We start from the raw sequence: 15,233 nt of genomic DNA on the forward strand, positions 1-15,233 counted from the left end.
GAACGGTTTTGATTCTCGGTACAGGGGTCAAGCCTTTGGTGATCTGGGGCGGGGGAGAGGAAAGACCTCAGCCCCAAGAAATCCGGGAATCAGTCACAGTTAGCATTAAGCATTATCTGATGGAATCGCTATTCCTCTGCATAGAGTTCAACGCTGCAGAGCTTCTTCTCATCCTCGATCGGCAATATGCAAGTCTCCGTGTCGATCAAGCGCTATCCGATTCCCAATGATAATAGGCTATTTATACTCCCAACCCCTGCTGATTGGCTCGTCGTTTAATATGAATGCTGACTCTGGTCTCTGTCACATCCCCCGAATGAACTGCAATGCTGAAAGGGGATTGGACTCTCTCCATCCCCGCGCAGGCGCCCTGATTAGCGGCTCCAGTCGGCAGCTTCTGACTGGCTCTTCTCCAGCCTCTTCAGACGGTTCCTGCACTAAGCGGCGTCGAGCTCTAGATGGATCCCAAGCTGTGTGTTCTTTCGGCCACTACCGTTTCATCTGGACCTTCTGATACTTGCCGATTGGAGGGATGTTCCTCTGGCTCTAACGAGATGTCTTACTTGACTCTCTAACGTCAGGATACTCGGGGCTATCAAGCGAAAATGCTTCCTAAGCTGCAGCCCTTTGTCTGCAGGAGTTGGGGTCGGTTGTTTAAAAAGGGCTACACTTCCCAGATCTAGGGCATTCGTTTCATTCCATTGTTCTATTTTTCTTTTGGCTTTTTGGCCTTCTTGGTTCGTCTCCAACCAAAGACGCTCGTTCAGGGATTTTCATTTCCTTGTCCCACCCTCTTTCGTTTGATATTGGCTCAGTTTCATTGAGGCCTTTTGGTTGTCGCCCATCGACAATCCTAATAAAATTTGCCTGCTTCTTTGCCTTCTCTTTCCAGTTGCTTATATCGCAACCTACATTGCGGTCTCTTTTTGTATAACGCAGCCTATCCTGCCGGGACCCTTATAACATTACCTGCTGTCTCTTTCAGTCTTTTTCATCTTTCGTTCTATCATTATCTCATACCCTTTTTTTCCGCTCTTCGTTACCGATATCCTTCCAAGATGAAGGTCACTTCGGCTATTACGTTCTTCTCTCTTCTGGCCTCTGGCCAGGCCACCGGATCGGTACGCCTCAACAGATCTAGCTGTCTTTGACTTGTCTACTCACACTGCCCTTTCTATAGTACTGGGGCTCTGAGAAGTGCTATTCCAGCCCGGGTAGATCCCCCAACAAGTGCAATGACCATCAGCAAAAGGGTTTCAGCTGGTCTGATCTCTCTCCTGGGTCCTTTTCCAACTACGGTGGCTTCTCCTTCTCTGGTTTTACTTGCGGCAATGGCTTCGGCTCCAGCCTTGGCAAGCGTGGCGTAAGTAATGGCTTGTTTACCTGCCATTAACACATGCTGACCACGACCCAGACCCAGAAATGTATCTCCGGTACTGTCTCCAGAGGTAGCTCGTCTGGCTCCAGCCATGGCTCCGGTTCCTCTGCTCCCTCCTTCGCCTGTGGCGCGGACGAGAGTGGCTTCTCTGTGACCGACTTCCACATTGCTACTGACAAGGATACCGAATTGCACGTTATCTACAGCATGCCTGATGGATCCACTTGCAAGAACACCGCCTCCTGCAACTCTGGCGGCACAAAGATCCACAACGATCAGTGTGGTGGTGCTACATCCGTTCACTTCGAGCTGCCCGATGATAGCGAGCATGAGAGCTGCGGGCTCGGCATCTACAGCGTTGGCTTTGACTGCACTCCTGGTTCGACAGCCACTGCGCCTGTCCCTGGTACCACTGTTGCTGCTACGTCAGTCCCCCAGGCATCCGAGACTGGTAGCTCCAGCTCTGTTGTTGTTGTCTTCCCTTCTGGGTCTGTTCCCGGATCCTCTGTCGCCCCGGTCAAGACTCCGGCAGTGAGCACGCCCGTTCGCATGACCACTTCGACTGTCTACACAACTAGCGAGATCACTATCACCAGCTGCGCTCCTAGTGTTACTAATTGCCCAGCTGGCTCGGGCTCAACCATTGTTGTGACTTCGACTATCGCGGTCTCCACTACAGTCTGCCCTGTCACCGAGACTGCTCCGGCAGCAACGGGCTCGCCGTCTCTGCCTCCCGTGCCTACCCCGACCGGCGTTCTCCCTGTCGGCTCATCAGCAGCGCCTCCTCCCAGTGGCACCGGTGTCCCATCGTCTTCAGTCGAGCCACCCTCCGAGGGCGAGGCTCCTACAGAGACTCCCAGCCCTTCGTCTCCAGTTGTCACCAGCCCGGTTCGCTTGACCACTTCAACTGTGTACGCCACCAGCGAGGTTACAATCACCCGCTGCGCTGCTAGTGTTACTGATTGCCCTGCCGGCTCGGGCTCAACCACTGTTGTCACGTCGACCATCGCTGTCTCGACTACTGTGTGCCCTGTTACGGAGACCGCGCCTGCTGCCACTGCCACTGCCACTGTCTCGCCCTCTCTACCAGCAGTCCCAACTCAAACCGGCGTCTTGCCTGTCGGCTCCTCAGCGCCCCCCGGTTCTACTTCAGGGGGCCCAGCGCCGATCAGCACCCCCTGGTTCCTGGCGTGACTTCCGGTGTCTCGACCTCTGCAGTCTCGTCTCCTGTTGTCACTCCGCCCGCACCTGGAGATCTTACCACCACCATCGTCACTTGGGAGACTGTGACTACGTGCCCGGTCACCAACACAGTTACGTCTGGCTCTTCCACGTTCGTTACTACCTCACAGACTGTTTCCACCGTTACTTTGACATCTACGTCCACAATCTGCAACAAGTGCACAGCCACCTCAACTGCCGTCCCCAGTGTCTCTGAAACCCCCTCAGGATCAAGCCCAGTTGAGGCCACCAGCCCCGTCCCTACAGGACCAGGCGTCACCGGCCCCACTGAATCAAGCCCTGGCCCCCAGCCTACATCCACTGTTCCGGAGGGTGTCACGACCACAATCGTTACCTACGTGACCGAGACCACCTGCCCAGTGACCAACACCGTCACCTCCGGCTCATCCACCTACGTGACGACCTCCAACACGATTTCCACAATCACCGTCACCTCAGTCTCGACGCTCCCCTGCACCAAATGCACAGCAACGGCAACGGCAAGCCCCTCATCTCCAAACACCACCCCAGCCGGACCCAGCGACGTCTCCCCAGTTCCCAGCCCATCCCCCTCATCCCCATGCCCAAACACCGTCCCCCAATGCATCAACACCTGGCTGGAGCTAGCCCCGAAATGCAACTCCAACAGCGACGCCTCCTGCTTCTGCCCCAACAGCGAGTTCACCAGCAAAGTAATCTCCTGCATCCAAGCCTGGGGCGCCTCAAAAGCCGAAATCCAATCCGCCCTCTCCTACTTCACCGGCATCTGCGCAACCTGGATTCCCCAAAACCCAGGCATCGTCACCCAAATCCCCACTACCATCACCCTGGTCCCAACAGTCGCTCCCACACCCTCCGGCGTCGACGCTGTCACCGGTAGCCTCCCCGTCACCTCCGCACCGGAACTCCCCTGCACTACTATCACGTACTCTACCTACACTGTGACCGTCCCGCAGGTCAGCTTCGTGACGAGCACGGGCTCCGAGGCTGGCGCGGCCCCGACTGTCGGTCTCGTGCCTGCCGGTCCCAGTGGCACTTCCCCGGCTAATACTGGTAATGTGCCTGCTCCGGCTTCGGCGACTTTCGTCACGGCTTCGAGTGGTTACCCGTCTGCCACTGTCGGTGTTTCGCCTAGTTCTTCGCCGATCTTTAATGCGGCTTCGAGTGTGTCGGTTGCGTCTAGCTTGATGTTTGCTTCTGTTGCTGCTTTGTTTGGCTTGATCATGTAGACGGATTGTCTTTTTCTTTCTTTGTCCGACTGGACTGACTCGTGCTTGTGACTTGAGCTTTCCTTTTATCCCTCTTGCTTTCTGTGCATAGTGCGCATTTTGATATTTGTGTTTTGCCCTGCGCTGTCCGCAAGAGACTTGTTTGTATTCTAGTTATCTACTAATTGAATGCGATAGACTTCGCTGTCTTTTTGAGGATCTTTTTCTTCCGTAGAGTCAAGCTAACTTGGTGTTCTTCTAATGGTATCATCACTGCGTGCCTCGACCTTAGATGTGCCATGTATCATATGTCTATAAAATCTGCTGTGACCTACTGGAGGGAAGTAGAAGGTGAATGGGAAAGAATTGTATTGAGAAAAGGAGGAGCGAGCTCCTAAGCTATTATATGACGAGAAAGGCACCATCGCTATCGGTGAACAAAGTAGTCGGAAGGTCTTGATACCTTCTCGTCCGTGCCATGACTTTGTGTAGTCACAACGGACGGCTCCCACACCGCAGCATCAAATGCCAGTGTTTTCGGAGACATACTGTTCCTTTCGGACCATCCACAGCAAAGTCTGCTACAACTCCACAATCCACATCGAAACCCTTTCCCATAAGAGGCTTTACCATCGGGATATGCTTCATGGTAAAGCGAGTTCACAACCCCCGGCCCGGGGTCCAATGGTCAGCCGCGACTGGTCATGCTATCGAGATCGAGAAAGCGAGTATAAACGAAGTTCCTCTTCAGCCTCGCTTGTACCTAACGGGTACGTTTCTGGCATAACAGGAGCGAGTTGGCAGCGCGAGAGAGATAGTGTCGTTCCTAACAAGAACGTTGAACCATGTTAGCGCGGCAGTTACATTGAAGTATCCTCAATGAAAATAGGACAAAACTCACTCTGTGGCCAAGTTCACTGCTTTCCACGAAAACAGGAGCGCTCAGTACCTGTAGGTACGCTCCCAGGAAAACACCGATGGCAATGCAGATAATAATATAGCCATTCAAGTACAAGGCCAATAGCATGATCATGTAGGCGACCACAATTTGGAACAAATGGAGGAGAGACCGGATGAGTGTGAAGTGAGGAGCAAAGCGGCGCGACATTATCTAGATCAGGTTCCTCGTTTTCATAAGGTTGTCGAGACTGGCTTGCAGTCCTGCATACCAAACTTCTTCAGTATGTCTCGTATCATGTCGCATGTGCGATTCCTGAGATAGCCAGATGCCATCTGATCATTGTGAGACCGATCGTTTGTCCGTCATGTCGAAATGCTGCTGCAGTTATTGTCTGGATGTGTTGACTGTGTTATCATGACATCGAAGTCGTAGAAGATGGTGTGTTGCAGAACGGATTAACCGGCATGCTCTGGTTGGTTAGACCAGGAATGCTCAGCTGGAGTCTTGTTCGGTATGAGATTCGAGAGTCTTGTCCAGAAGACTCCACACGCCGATAAAAAACGAGAATTTGAAGCTTGTAACGATACAGGGGCTTCGAAGCTCGGGACTCTTGACCTGAGAGGGGATCTACCATGCAAATGTAGGATCCCCTGGAAAGGTCATGAGACGCCCGAAGAACAGAAGTTATCTATATGGGAGACTAGTTAGCTTATGTCTGATGGAGCAAATAGGTCACCTAACCTGTCAACCGCTCCACTTGTTCCGGAGTCCGTCGTCCGCGGAAGACAATGGGTGCGGATGGACTGAGATCCGAGATGATACTGCAGTGCATCTCGGGATAAGACTTCTCGCAGACCAAGAGGGTCAGTCTGCCTCCCATCCGCCTCCAAGCGGGACAGCAACGCATACCGTCCAGGATCCTTCCCGGACATGGTCGCATGAAGTTGCTCGCCACGTCGGGGAGGATGGCATATCATGTCTTGGATATGACATGCCAGTTCTTTGAAGAAAGAGTGCCTTTAAACCAGAACAACAAGTATGACGAGGAAAGAAGAAGAGAAGAAGAGAAAGGAAGCAGGCAAGAAGCTTATAAGCTCCCTTCTTGTCACAAGACTTGAGCTCAACAACCGTCAGTTATCAGCCCAACCCAACCACATGACCAGCCCAACGCCGTCGCTCAACTCTTTTCACAGACGTCTGATCGTCACACTGGGTGCCACCTCGACATAGAGTGCTTGGCCACACTATGCGGTATCGTAGACCACAACAAAAACGTAGGTTTCTGTTTATGGCCTAGGAGGCCTTCTCCTGGTCTGACAATGAGGATCAAGAGACAAGTCATGGTCAGTTTGGGGCGTGGTCTTGAGGTTCAATTCTTTAACCATTTTTCGAAGACTGATACTGTGTCTACGAGAATGTATGGCGATCTCAAGTGATTTCTCGAAGATGACGAAGCTGAGAGGTAGTATTTGACTTGGCAAGACTATCAACTACTCGATTGATATTTAGGGAAGCTGAAAACAGTGTTTCATTGGCTTATGTGAACTGTAGCTACGCAAGAGAGTACTCCGTTCCGGGACTTAAGACACTGAAAAGAAAAAGGGCTGGTAGCTGGTTCGTTTTTCGTGATTATGGATTGACGATGATATTACTCTTAACTATGTTTCTCTGTCATCCTCATAGACAGATGAAGGAGGCCACTTAGGATACCTCAGAGTGGCCGCAAATGAGAGATTGTCGCAAGAAATAAATGATATCCCCGAAGCTTCAGCATCGTATGTGTATTTTCGAAGTACAGGATCATAACCCCGTCGATAGAGGGGACCATTTTGATAGGCATGAGCATCGAGGAAATTCCCAGCAGAAGATCATTGGTCAGACTGGGCGGGCCGGCCAGGCTGATCGTTTTCGTCAAGCCAGTTGAGGTAATCCTCGATGCCTTCCTTGATGCCCCGGAAACGCAGTACAGAGCCAGAACGACGAAGCTTAGAGATGTCAGCGCAGGTGTAGCTCTGGTATCTTATCCTTAGATGGACAGGGAGGGGAATGTTCTTGATGTGGCCTTCGGACTTGCCGAAATGCTTTGCGACGATGGTGGCAACATCATGGAAGCTGCTGGCAACACCGGTACCGACATTGTAGATACCCTGGATCTCTGGATGCTCGAGGAACCAACAGTTAAGGCGAGCGACATCTTCGACGTGGACGAAGTCACGTTTCTGTTGTCCGGCTGCGACTCCAGCGATTTCACCGAAGAGCTCAATGGCCTTGAAGGCCTTGAGACTCTGGTAGAACTGGTAAACAGTGCTAGGCGAAGCTGTCTTGTATTGTTCACCCGGTCCGTAGACGTTGAAGAGACGCAGTCCGGCAACCTGGGGAGAGCGAACGTCGGTGTTTCTGATAACATACTGGTCGAACAGCATCTTCGAGTATCCATAAACGTTCAGTGGGGCTTCCTGGGCTTCACTTTCGCTGAAGACAGGACCATCTCCATAGACAGCAGCCGAAGAGCCATAGATGAAGCGCACGCCTTTTTCCTTGCACCAGGTGAGGAGTTCTTTGGAGTAGGTGAAGTAAGCATCGAGGACCCTCTTGCCATCGGTCTCGGCAGGGGAAGTGTTAGTAGCATAGTGGAAAATGGCACGGGGACGGTGGTGAATCGACCTGGTTCGAATATTCTCGCGGAAGGTAGCGTCGTCGATGTAATCAGCGATTTTGCAGTCGACCAGATTACGGAACTTGGATCCATCAGTCATGTCATCGACAACGATGATGTTGGTGATGCCACGGTTGTTCAACTCTTTCACAATGTTCGAACCGACGAAGCTGGCCCCGCCGGTGATGATGATCATGTTGGGAGTAAGAGGGGAGTGGAAGAGAGATGAGATAAGGGCGGGCAACTTCGCTTCGATGAGGGGGGAAGTCGACAGAGATATACGTTGGTATCTTCAAAGAGAAGAGAGATGAGAAGTCGGGGCTGTGCGGTCAAGGTTCCAGTTTGGGCAGGAGCAAGCCAGAGTTGCGATCAACGTCAAGGTCTGCAAACATCGCTCAAAGAAAATCATTAATCATCGACCTCGTCGCGACATCATGCATCTATACAATTGTTTGCTACCTGTCTGAGTCCTGCCATAAATACTTTCCCCTTCCTACTCTACGAACTCCATCTTACCGCGATTCGAAACATCATCATCCACACCTTGCAACATGTCTGACAACATGTCTGACAACCGGCAAACCTCAGTCCTGGTCCTAGGCGACATCATGGTGACCCGCGAGATTCGCGGCACAGCTTCTCTTCATCACCTAAGAGCCTTCCCAGTCCTCGACGTAAAGGATACCATCGATGCCCCTGGGGGTGCAGCAAAAACTGCTGTCAACCTCGCAGCGCTCGGCACATATGTGACCCTTGCCGGACTCATTGGCCCGGACGATGAGGGCATACTCATCAAAACAAAGATGACTGAGTCCGGTGTCGACACCAAGGGAGTTATCTTCACTCACGACCGGCCTACTGCGAGAATGACCCACATAGTCGACAGCAATAAGAGCAACCAGCCCCTCCTACGAATCGATCGAGACAACACAGCCCCGGTGTCAGTTCGCGCGGAGAGGGACTTGCTCCAGGTCGTTGTGCCGCTTTTGGGCGCCGTCGACAGTATCGTATTGGTGGATTGTGGACAAGGATTTTTTGCATCGACTGTGGCAAAGAAAATCATCGAGCTCGCAAATGCAGATAACAAGCCTGTCATCATCTCACCCAAGAGATGTGGAAGTTTTCACCAGTATTCCGGGGCGACGGCTATCGTGCCAAACTTGCTGTCAATGGAAACAGCTCTCGGAGTCCACACTCCATTCACACGCTTGCCCGATTGGGAGATCTACCTGGATCACAGGGCACGCACCATTCGCGATGGAATCCAGGTGGGTGCACTCGTGGTGCCTTGTGGACTTAGAGGAGTGCGGATCTACGAAGACAGGGGAAAAACCGTGATCAAACCAACGCCCCTGGCTGCCATCGACCTCAACGGCGCCGAGAATAGTTTCCTGGCCGCATTCGTCTGGGTGTTATCAAAAGGCGAAAGCATTGCGGAAGCGGCGCAGAAAGGAAACCTAGCGCACGGCATCGCCTGCTCAAAGCCTGGGTGTCAGATCATCCGCCTCGAGGACATGGTTCTCGGCTCTGAACGAGTAAAAGAGTGGAACGAGGAACATAATACAAACACATCAAGCAAGATCCTCAGCCCAGAAGTCCTGCGCCGCAAGATCTGGTGCGCCAAAGCAGCGAAGCAGCGCCTCGTGCTCGCGACCGGAATTTTCGATCTTCTCCACGGAGGCCACATTGACTTTCTTCAGAAAGCCAAAGCACTCGGCGACCGGCTTGTGATCGGCCTCCGCTCCGACGCCTCAGCTCAACGCCTGGAGGGCCCCGGCCGACCTGTCGTCCCGGAAACCCAGCGTGCGCAAGTGCTCTCCGCGCTGGCATGTGTTGACTACGTGGTGTTGTTTGACATGCCTACCCCGCAGGTGATCGAATTGATCCGTCCCCACGTTCTGGTCTCGGGCGAGAATCCCGCCGAGGTTGTGGGCTGCGATACGGTACGGGCTCACGGAGGTCGTGTGGAGATGATCCCGAGGACTGCAGGAATATCTACCACCACACTGGTCGAGTCCATTGTCCAGCGACATTCAATTTGATGACGACTCCATACTCCATTGCAGGGTTGAAGGGGTTGATGCTCTTGGCTGGTTGTAATTGATGCTAGGTGATTGTGGGAGATATGGTGGACTAGCGGAGAACTTCCGTAACAGCTGCTCGCATGAACGGCGACGCGATGTTGATTGAGGCGGCCACTACCTAGTGGAAATACAATTGACCTCTTGTGATATCTTGAACTAAGTGCTCCGTAGTGAATACATATGACAGTGGACTTTGTCTGTAAGATTTGTTATCAGCAAGGATGGATTGATATGAGCCGCTGAGGAGCCTGGTCATTATTGCCAGACGAATGTATGCGAGACACATCAAGCAGGCTAGCTTACACTCAGCATCGCCCCATGGCCGCATGGTTCAATCAAAGGGAAAGTATCATTTAGATGACACCATAGAGACCACCGATTGTCACGCAGTGAACTCATTCAGTTGTAACCCCCCAAGAGAATCCTCCAGTTCGCTGAATAGGGATGGGAGGGAGGAGTCATAGCATGCGTGTTCGTCGTCGTCGTCGTCCCACCATTCTGGCGATTTGAATGCCTTTACCGTCCGCACAAGACAATTGCAATTTAAATCCAGGAAAGGAGTTTCAGGCTTCGGCGAAAGCAGGTTGTTTGACTGCATCTGTATAGAAAGAGCCCCGTACATGATTGAGCGGCATTCGAAACTACAGCCTATGGTACCATGTAAAAAGGCATCGCGTGTTTCATAGAGGCGGGCAATTACGTTGCTGATGGCCTTCTCTCTACGTTCGTTCATCGAATCTGGAGCCATGTTAGATTTCTAGCCTTTGAGATAATCAGTTTACTCTCACCTATGACCTTGTCGGAGATCGGAAGTCCCAAACTATCAATCCAACCGTTGCTTCCTGACATTGCAATCGAAGTTGATGATTTGAATTGGGAAGGAAGTTGGAAAAACCAGGAAATCCATAGCCATAAAATCAAATCCCGATTGACCGTGGCAGGAATATTCTCCTTCAGGTTCTTGATCCACACATCTGTCAGGAGACACAGAGTTTCCTTGCATCCATAGTAGTCTGTTATAACAGCAACTTTGGCGAGCATCTCAAGGGTCAGCTCTCGGGGTACAAGGTGGTATTGGCCATGAATAGCCCGAAGTAGAATCAAGAGTGCTTCGACATCCCAGCTTTCTGCAGTGACCTCAACTGAGCCTTTTTGAGCGTAAAGGATGCTTTCCTTCCAACCACCAGTCAGCATTCTTTTAAAGACCGGGGAGGCAAACATCAAATGCTTCGCAGACACCTGAATACGTAAGCAATCCAGGTCTGGTGATGCAGCAAGGTCTTCTTCGGCAGCAGGCTCTTCATTTGGCGAAGTGGACTCAGGAGCGGTTAAATTCGCGTCGAGCTTCCCTTTCTTTAGGGTCTTTTCCTCGAGACTCTGTAATTGGGCCTTACTCAATTCAACAGGACTTTGAGCTTCACCATCCAACCCCTGGTCAGAGTCCCCACTAGTAGGTGTTTCAGCCGGCTGTGCAAAAGGACAGTCTGCATTGCGCAATATTATGATCACTTCGCCGTCTGGATCTATGATATGAGTCGGTGTGTTCATGGTGATTCACAGATGGATTCAAAATTGAAGTATCCACTTGAGATGGATGAAGGTAAAATGCTCTGAGATGGACACACTCCAATGGACAAAAGCACAACTTGAGTCTCAGTCGCTGTGGGAGATAGTCGGACCGGCCCAACACACCTTCCGCGTGTTTAACGCGTGTTGGTACGCCCCACTCATGGATATTTTTTTCCTTTCTGTAACAACTTTCAACAGCTTTCATGCTACACCTACGATGTCGGAGTAAAATAGAATCATAGAGATCCGAATTTCAAAGGCCCGTCGTGCCTATCGTCGACAAAAAGGTTGGCGCGTGAATTCGAAGTTCCACATGCTGGAGCACCATCACTTTCTGGTGAACACCTGTAATTTGAAAATATCTTAACTAACGCGTTTTTTCGTGTTTTTTGACGTGATATAGAGAGACAAGTAGTAACCGATTCTAGATCATTCGATATAACACAATATTACCTTAGAGATAATGGATAGAAACAGAGGGAAAACGAAGGTAATTCAATCCATATCAACAAAGACAGGTCGATCGCTTGGCGTCCATCAGTACTCCAAATGGTGCGCCAGAAGTCAGAGACGAAAGGACCACCGTCTTCCAAGAGGTCCTGGAAACATTCGCTCTCCCCAATTTTCCCAATAACAGAAACTACATAGCGTGTCACTAGATCCCTCATGGGGTCTATCTGATTGCCATAAGTTGGCGGTGTGTTCGAGTAGACAAATTGAACAAACTCAATGATACCAGTGATCCCCGTATCATATAGCTTGAAGCTCTTTAGCGTTTGATGCAGCTTGGAAAGGATCAGTTGGCACAACGAGTCTATGCCATACTTGTCAGCCAGGATATAAAGTCTAGCCTGTTCGACAAATACAGGTGTGAAGTCTTCCCACGGACTGGTGTTCTTGGGTGGTGTGAAATTGTAATCCAAGTTGCCGCTTTGCATGCTCGAAATGGTCAGGTCTTTAGTGAATGCATCGCGCAATTGTCCAGTCCAGATGCTTCGTTCCGTGTATGGAATTTCGGGTTCATTGCAGGTGGTGTCCTTCGACGAAGGCGACTGATCAACAGGTGCCGCCTCCGGCTCAGGCTCCGGCTCAGGCTCAGACTCCGGCTCAGGCACCGGCGCCTTTGGAAGCTTTGTGGCTTCCGCAGGAGACCGGCCATCGACCAGGCGAAATGTAGGGGGAGTGTAGTTTCGGAAATAGGCAAATTCGCATAACCGAACGAATGTGTCCTCATCGACTTCTGACCAGTCAACGTGTCTCGTTTTTGCTTCGAGCATTTGACCGTTTATTAGAGCATTCAGACTTGGAGAAAGTCCGGCCAAAGCAGAAGAATGCACGGTTATTTCCTTCTTATTGGCACCAACCGTGAAGGTGAATAAAGGCGAAGAAAGAGATCTTTAATGCGTTAGGCCCAGATAATGACACGACCACGTTAGAACACATACCTTCCAAAAGCTGTCTCCATTTGGATCAATGATATGATGATGACAGGAGTGAAATCGAAGCGACCTTCGCTGTTAGATGCCTCACCGTTAGATGAGCGATGATATTGTGAAGGCGAAGGTTCATAAAAAAGATCGACTTCCTTAAGCAGAAGACAACCTACTAGACTGATGACAAAAGAAAAGAGAAGAGTGAAAAGGAAAAAGAAAGAAAACTAGGTACTAACTAGTATATACAGCCACAATTACTCCTGCCACGCGACAAGCCGTTTTCCTCTCTCAGTCCCAATGGCAATACCTATCTACGCAGTATGTGATTGTCATGAATGAATGTCACGGGCGCTGACAGGTATTGCAGCCTGTCATATGGTTGATAAATATTTCCATAACCTCACAAGTCACAAATGAAAGAGCTGTGATATTATTCCAATTTGAACTATTGTCCTGATCGTGCTGCCTTGCTGAATGACATAACAGTTTTGTTTAATTTCAACGTGACAATTTGGTCTTAGGCATCTTGAGAGACATGATCGTCCTTCCTCTCCTCATGCGGGGGTTCATCGTTCATATCTGTTCTGTGAAGGAGAGGACTCTTTTCGGGACTGGAACTCTTCCTATATGAATCCTGGTTGGCATCCTTGTTAACGTTACTAGAGGCTGGGATAGAGGCATAAGGGTGCGAGATGCTGTCCCGATAAGGATGCGCTCGGCCGGTTTGGATAGCCCCGTTGTCAGTCTCGCGGTGAGCAGCAGAAAGAGCGAAATCGCCAGAGTCAAAGTACATCCGTTGCTGCTGATTGTTAGTTAGTGCGTGTCATAGCGTTAAATAATAGACTATAGCCTAGGTACCTTGGAATGTTGAGCAAGTAAACTTCCACGCGGCAGCTTTCCGTACTTAGTGAGGAGACGTTCGTCGGCTTTAGCCAAAGACTGAGAGGATGTTATTAACGTCATTGCTTCCAAGAAGGGACTGTGAAAGATTTACTTCGGGGTCTGGACCTCCTGTCTGCATATTGAGAGACTAGTCTTTGATTCAGGATGGTTTTTCAAGCCTGTAATAGGAACTGCATCAAAGCAGGAACTCTCTGAACTTCTGAAGTATTCACAGGAAGCGGGTCAGCGATGATGTTGAGTGGGGCCGCAGCCGCTGCACTCCGTAGGAAGATATATTTTCCGGTTTGGTCGATTGGTCAAGCTAAATACTAACTTCTTGGCAACATCCACCTCTTCAATCCCCACCCCCCACAGACCCACCCAGTATTGTCGGCCTGAAATGCACAAACGAACCCCTGGACCGGGGCCCTGGCCCAGGTGATGAGCTCGAAATAAATTACCTTCGATAACCACTGTCCCTCTTTACTGACGGAGTCTCGGAGACAGTGTTCAACTGACAAATTAAGTTTTTGATATATTTCTGTATTAGTTGACACAGTGAGCTGGCCCATCTTGAATAGGTAATCAAGGTCCGTATTCACCGCAACTGTTTGTTATATGCTCGTATTCACAGGCAGCTCATGAGCCATTGTACTAGGACTGCCGGATAGCTCCGCCCTGACAGGATTATTATCAAGCTCCGCTCTATATCCACCTTTGAAATCCTCCGCCGGTGTGCTCGCGTTGGGACTCGTCAGCGCATTGGGACTCGTCAGAGACGCGACCTTCTTCTTTCGACGCCGCATCATGAACCAAACCAGTGCAGTTATGAGTACAACTCCAGCACAGCCACCAACAACACCACCGGCGATAGCACCAACATTGCTAGAAGACGAGGAATTTGACTCGGACTCTGTCGGTGACGGGATATCTGGGTTCGTTTCGGATGGCGTTGGCGAGGCGGATCCAGTGCCTTGATAACGAGGGTATGACTGTTAGCTCTCCATTCTTGCCACTTAAACACGGCTGTAAATCATTTTATAACCCGGAGCTTACCCGTTGCGATAACCTGCAGTAAACTTTGGGATGCATTATCCAGTTCCCCGTCAGCACACCCAATGCCATCTCCACGATTCCCAGGGAACTTTTCCACAAAGCCTTGCTTCCCATTCAGACAGCAGAAGTAAGAACCACCGTTGTAGTATAAATCCCAGGTGGCATTGTTTGCGCAGTGCGGATCTTCCTTGACGACCGCCGAACACCCCGACTTGGTCTGGCAACAGATCATTCGGTCGTCGGAGCAATAAGAGCCCTCCGGGCAACAGTTATACCAAGGACCCCAGGGGTGGTCGCATGTCTTCTCGGTCGCGGTACAGGTGCCGTTTCTCCGGAGGACATAGCCAGCAGGCGGGCTGCTGTAATCACTCATTTCATATAGCGTGGGAGTATCAAGGACGTATGTCAGTAGCGCTGCTCAGGCCCTGTTGAGAATCGGAGGTAGGACGGTAGACAGTATATTGCAGAAGGAAGGTTGGCGAAATAGGAGAGTTTGACCTGGGGAGGACACAATGCTGACAGGAGCCATGGCGATCTCAGACTGATTCAGCCTCGTACTTGCGAAGAAAACTCGGCTGACTCAAGCCCCTGGCCCCCCAGGATATGTGCCCGGTGTGGGGTAACCAACAGCAAGCAACAGGCCTGAGTGGCTGTGGAAAGAACCCTTGTCTAGCAGAGCCTCGTAGCGCACGATCATTGCCCAATGAGATTCAATCTCGGGAAATCATAGAGTGAGGAGTTGTATTAATGTATCGTTTGCAGTACGAGGAAGTAGCAAGGCAGTAGCGTCAAATGGAACAAGCAGAAGGATCCAGGTATGTGTCGCTTTACTCTTGCCATTTTTG

The 15,233-nt window shown here is 50.8% G+C and overlaps 7 protein-coding genes across 7 annotated transcripts; 2 read left to right on the plus strand and 5 right to left on the minus strand.

Annotated features, from left to right (window-relative positions):
- Positions 1-1,058: 1,058 nt before the first annotated feature.
- Positions 1,059-3,828, plus strand: N7515_004497 (extracellular serine-threonine rich protein; the record flags this gene model as incomplete). Its single annotated transcript, XM_056665241.1, has 4 exons — positions 1,059-1,121; positions 1,181-1,363; positions 1,415-2,497; positions 2,551-3,828. The coding sequence occupies 4 exons, from the start codon at positions 1,059-1,061 to the stop codon at positions 3,826-3,828; spliced, it is 2,607 nt and encodes an 868-aa protein (XP_056522191.1).
- A 2,748-nt stretch (positions 3,829-6,576) lies between these two features.
- On the minus strand, positions 6,577-7,560 carry N7515_004498 (ADP-glyceromanno-heptose 6-epimerase; the record flags this gene model as incomplete). The annotated part of the gene is made up of 1 exon (XM_056665242.1): positions 6,577-7,560. One exon carries the CDS (start codon positions 7,558-7,560, stop codon positions 6,577-6,579), a length of 984 nt encoding a protein of 327 aa, XP_056522192.1.
- A 367-nt stretch (positions 7,561-7,927) lies between these two features.
- N7515_004499 (uncharacterized protein) lies at positions 7,928-9,406 on the plus strand (the record flags this gene model as incomplete). Its single annotated transcript, XM_056665243.1, has 1 exon — positions 7,928-9,406. The coding sequence occupies one exon, from the start codon at positions 7,928-7,930 to the stop codon at positions 9,404-9,406; it is 1,479 nt and encodes a 492-aa protein (XP_056522193.1).
- A 424-nt stretch (positions 9,407-9,830) lies between these two features.
- On the minus strand, positions 9,831-10,996 carry N7515_004500 (uncharacterized protein; the record flags this gene model as incomplete). Its single annotated transcript, XM_056665244.1, has 2 exons — positions 9,831-10,186; positions 10,237-10,996. 2 exons carry the CDS (start codon positions 10,994-10,996, stop codon positions 9,831-9,833), a joined length of 1,116 nt encoding a protein of 371 aa, XP_056522194.1.
- Positions 10,997-11,466: 470 nt separating this feature from the next.
- On the minus strand, positions 11,467-12,294 carry N7515_004501 (uncharacterized protein; the record flags this gene model as incomplete). The annotated part of the gene is made up of 1 exon (XM_056665245.1): positions 11,467-12,294. One exon carries the CDS (start codon positions 12,292-12,294, stop codon positions 11,467-11,469), a length of 828 nt encoding a protein of 275 aa, XP_056522195.1.
- A 673-nt stretch (positions 12,295-12,967) lies between these two features.
- N7515_004502 (uncharacterized protein) lies at positions 12,968-13,471 on the minus strand (the record flags this gene model as incomplete). The annotated part of the gene is made up of 3 exons (XM_056665246.1): positions 12,968-13,249; positions 13,309-13,389; positions 13,445-13,471. The coding sequence occupies 3 exons, from the start codon at positions 13,469-13,471 to the stop codon at positions 12,968-12,970; spliced, it is 390 nt and encodes a 129-aa protein (XP_056522196.1).
- Positions 13,472-13,946: 475 nt separating this feature from the next.
- Positions 13,947-14,761, minus strand: N7515_004503 (uncharacterized protein; the record flags this gene model as incomplete). Its single annotated transcript, XM_056665247.1, has 2 exons — positions 13,947-14,305; positions 14,389-14,761. The coding sequence occupies 2 exons, from the start codon at positions 14,759-14,761 to the stop codon at positions 13,947-13,949; spliced, it is 732 nt and encodes a 243-aa protein (XP_056522197.1).
- Positions 14,762-15,233: the final 472 nt, after the last annotated feature.

This window comes from Penicillium bovifimosum (genome assembly GCF_028826915.1).
Source record: "Penicillium bovifimosum strain IBT 22155 chromosome Unknown utg000004l_segment0_segment0, whole genome shotgun sequence".
Lineage (NCBI taxonomy): Eukaryota > Fungi > Ascomycota > Eurotiomycetes > Eurotiales > Aspergillaceae > Penicillium > Penicillium bovifimosum.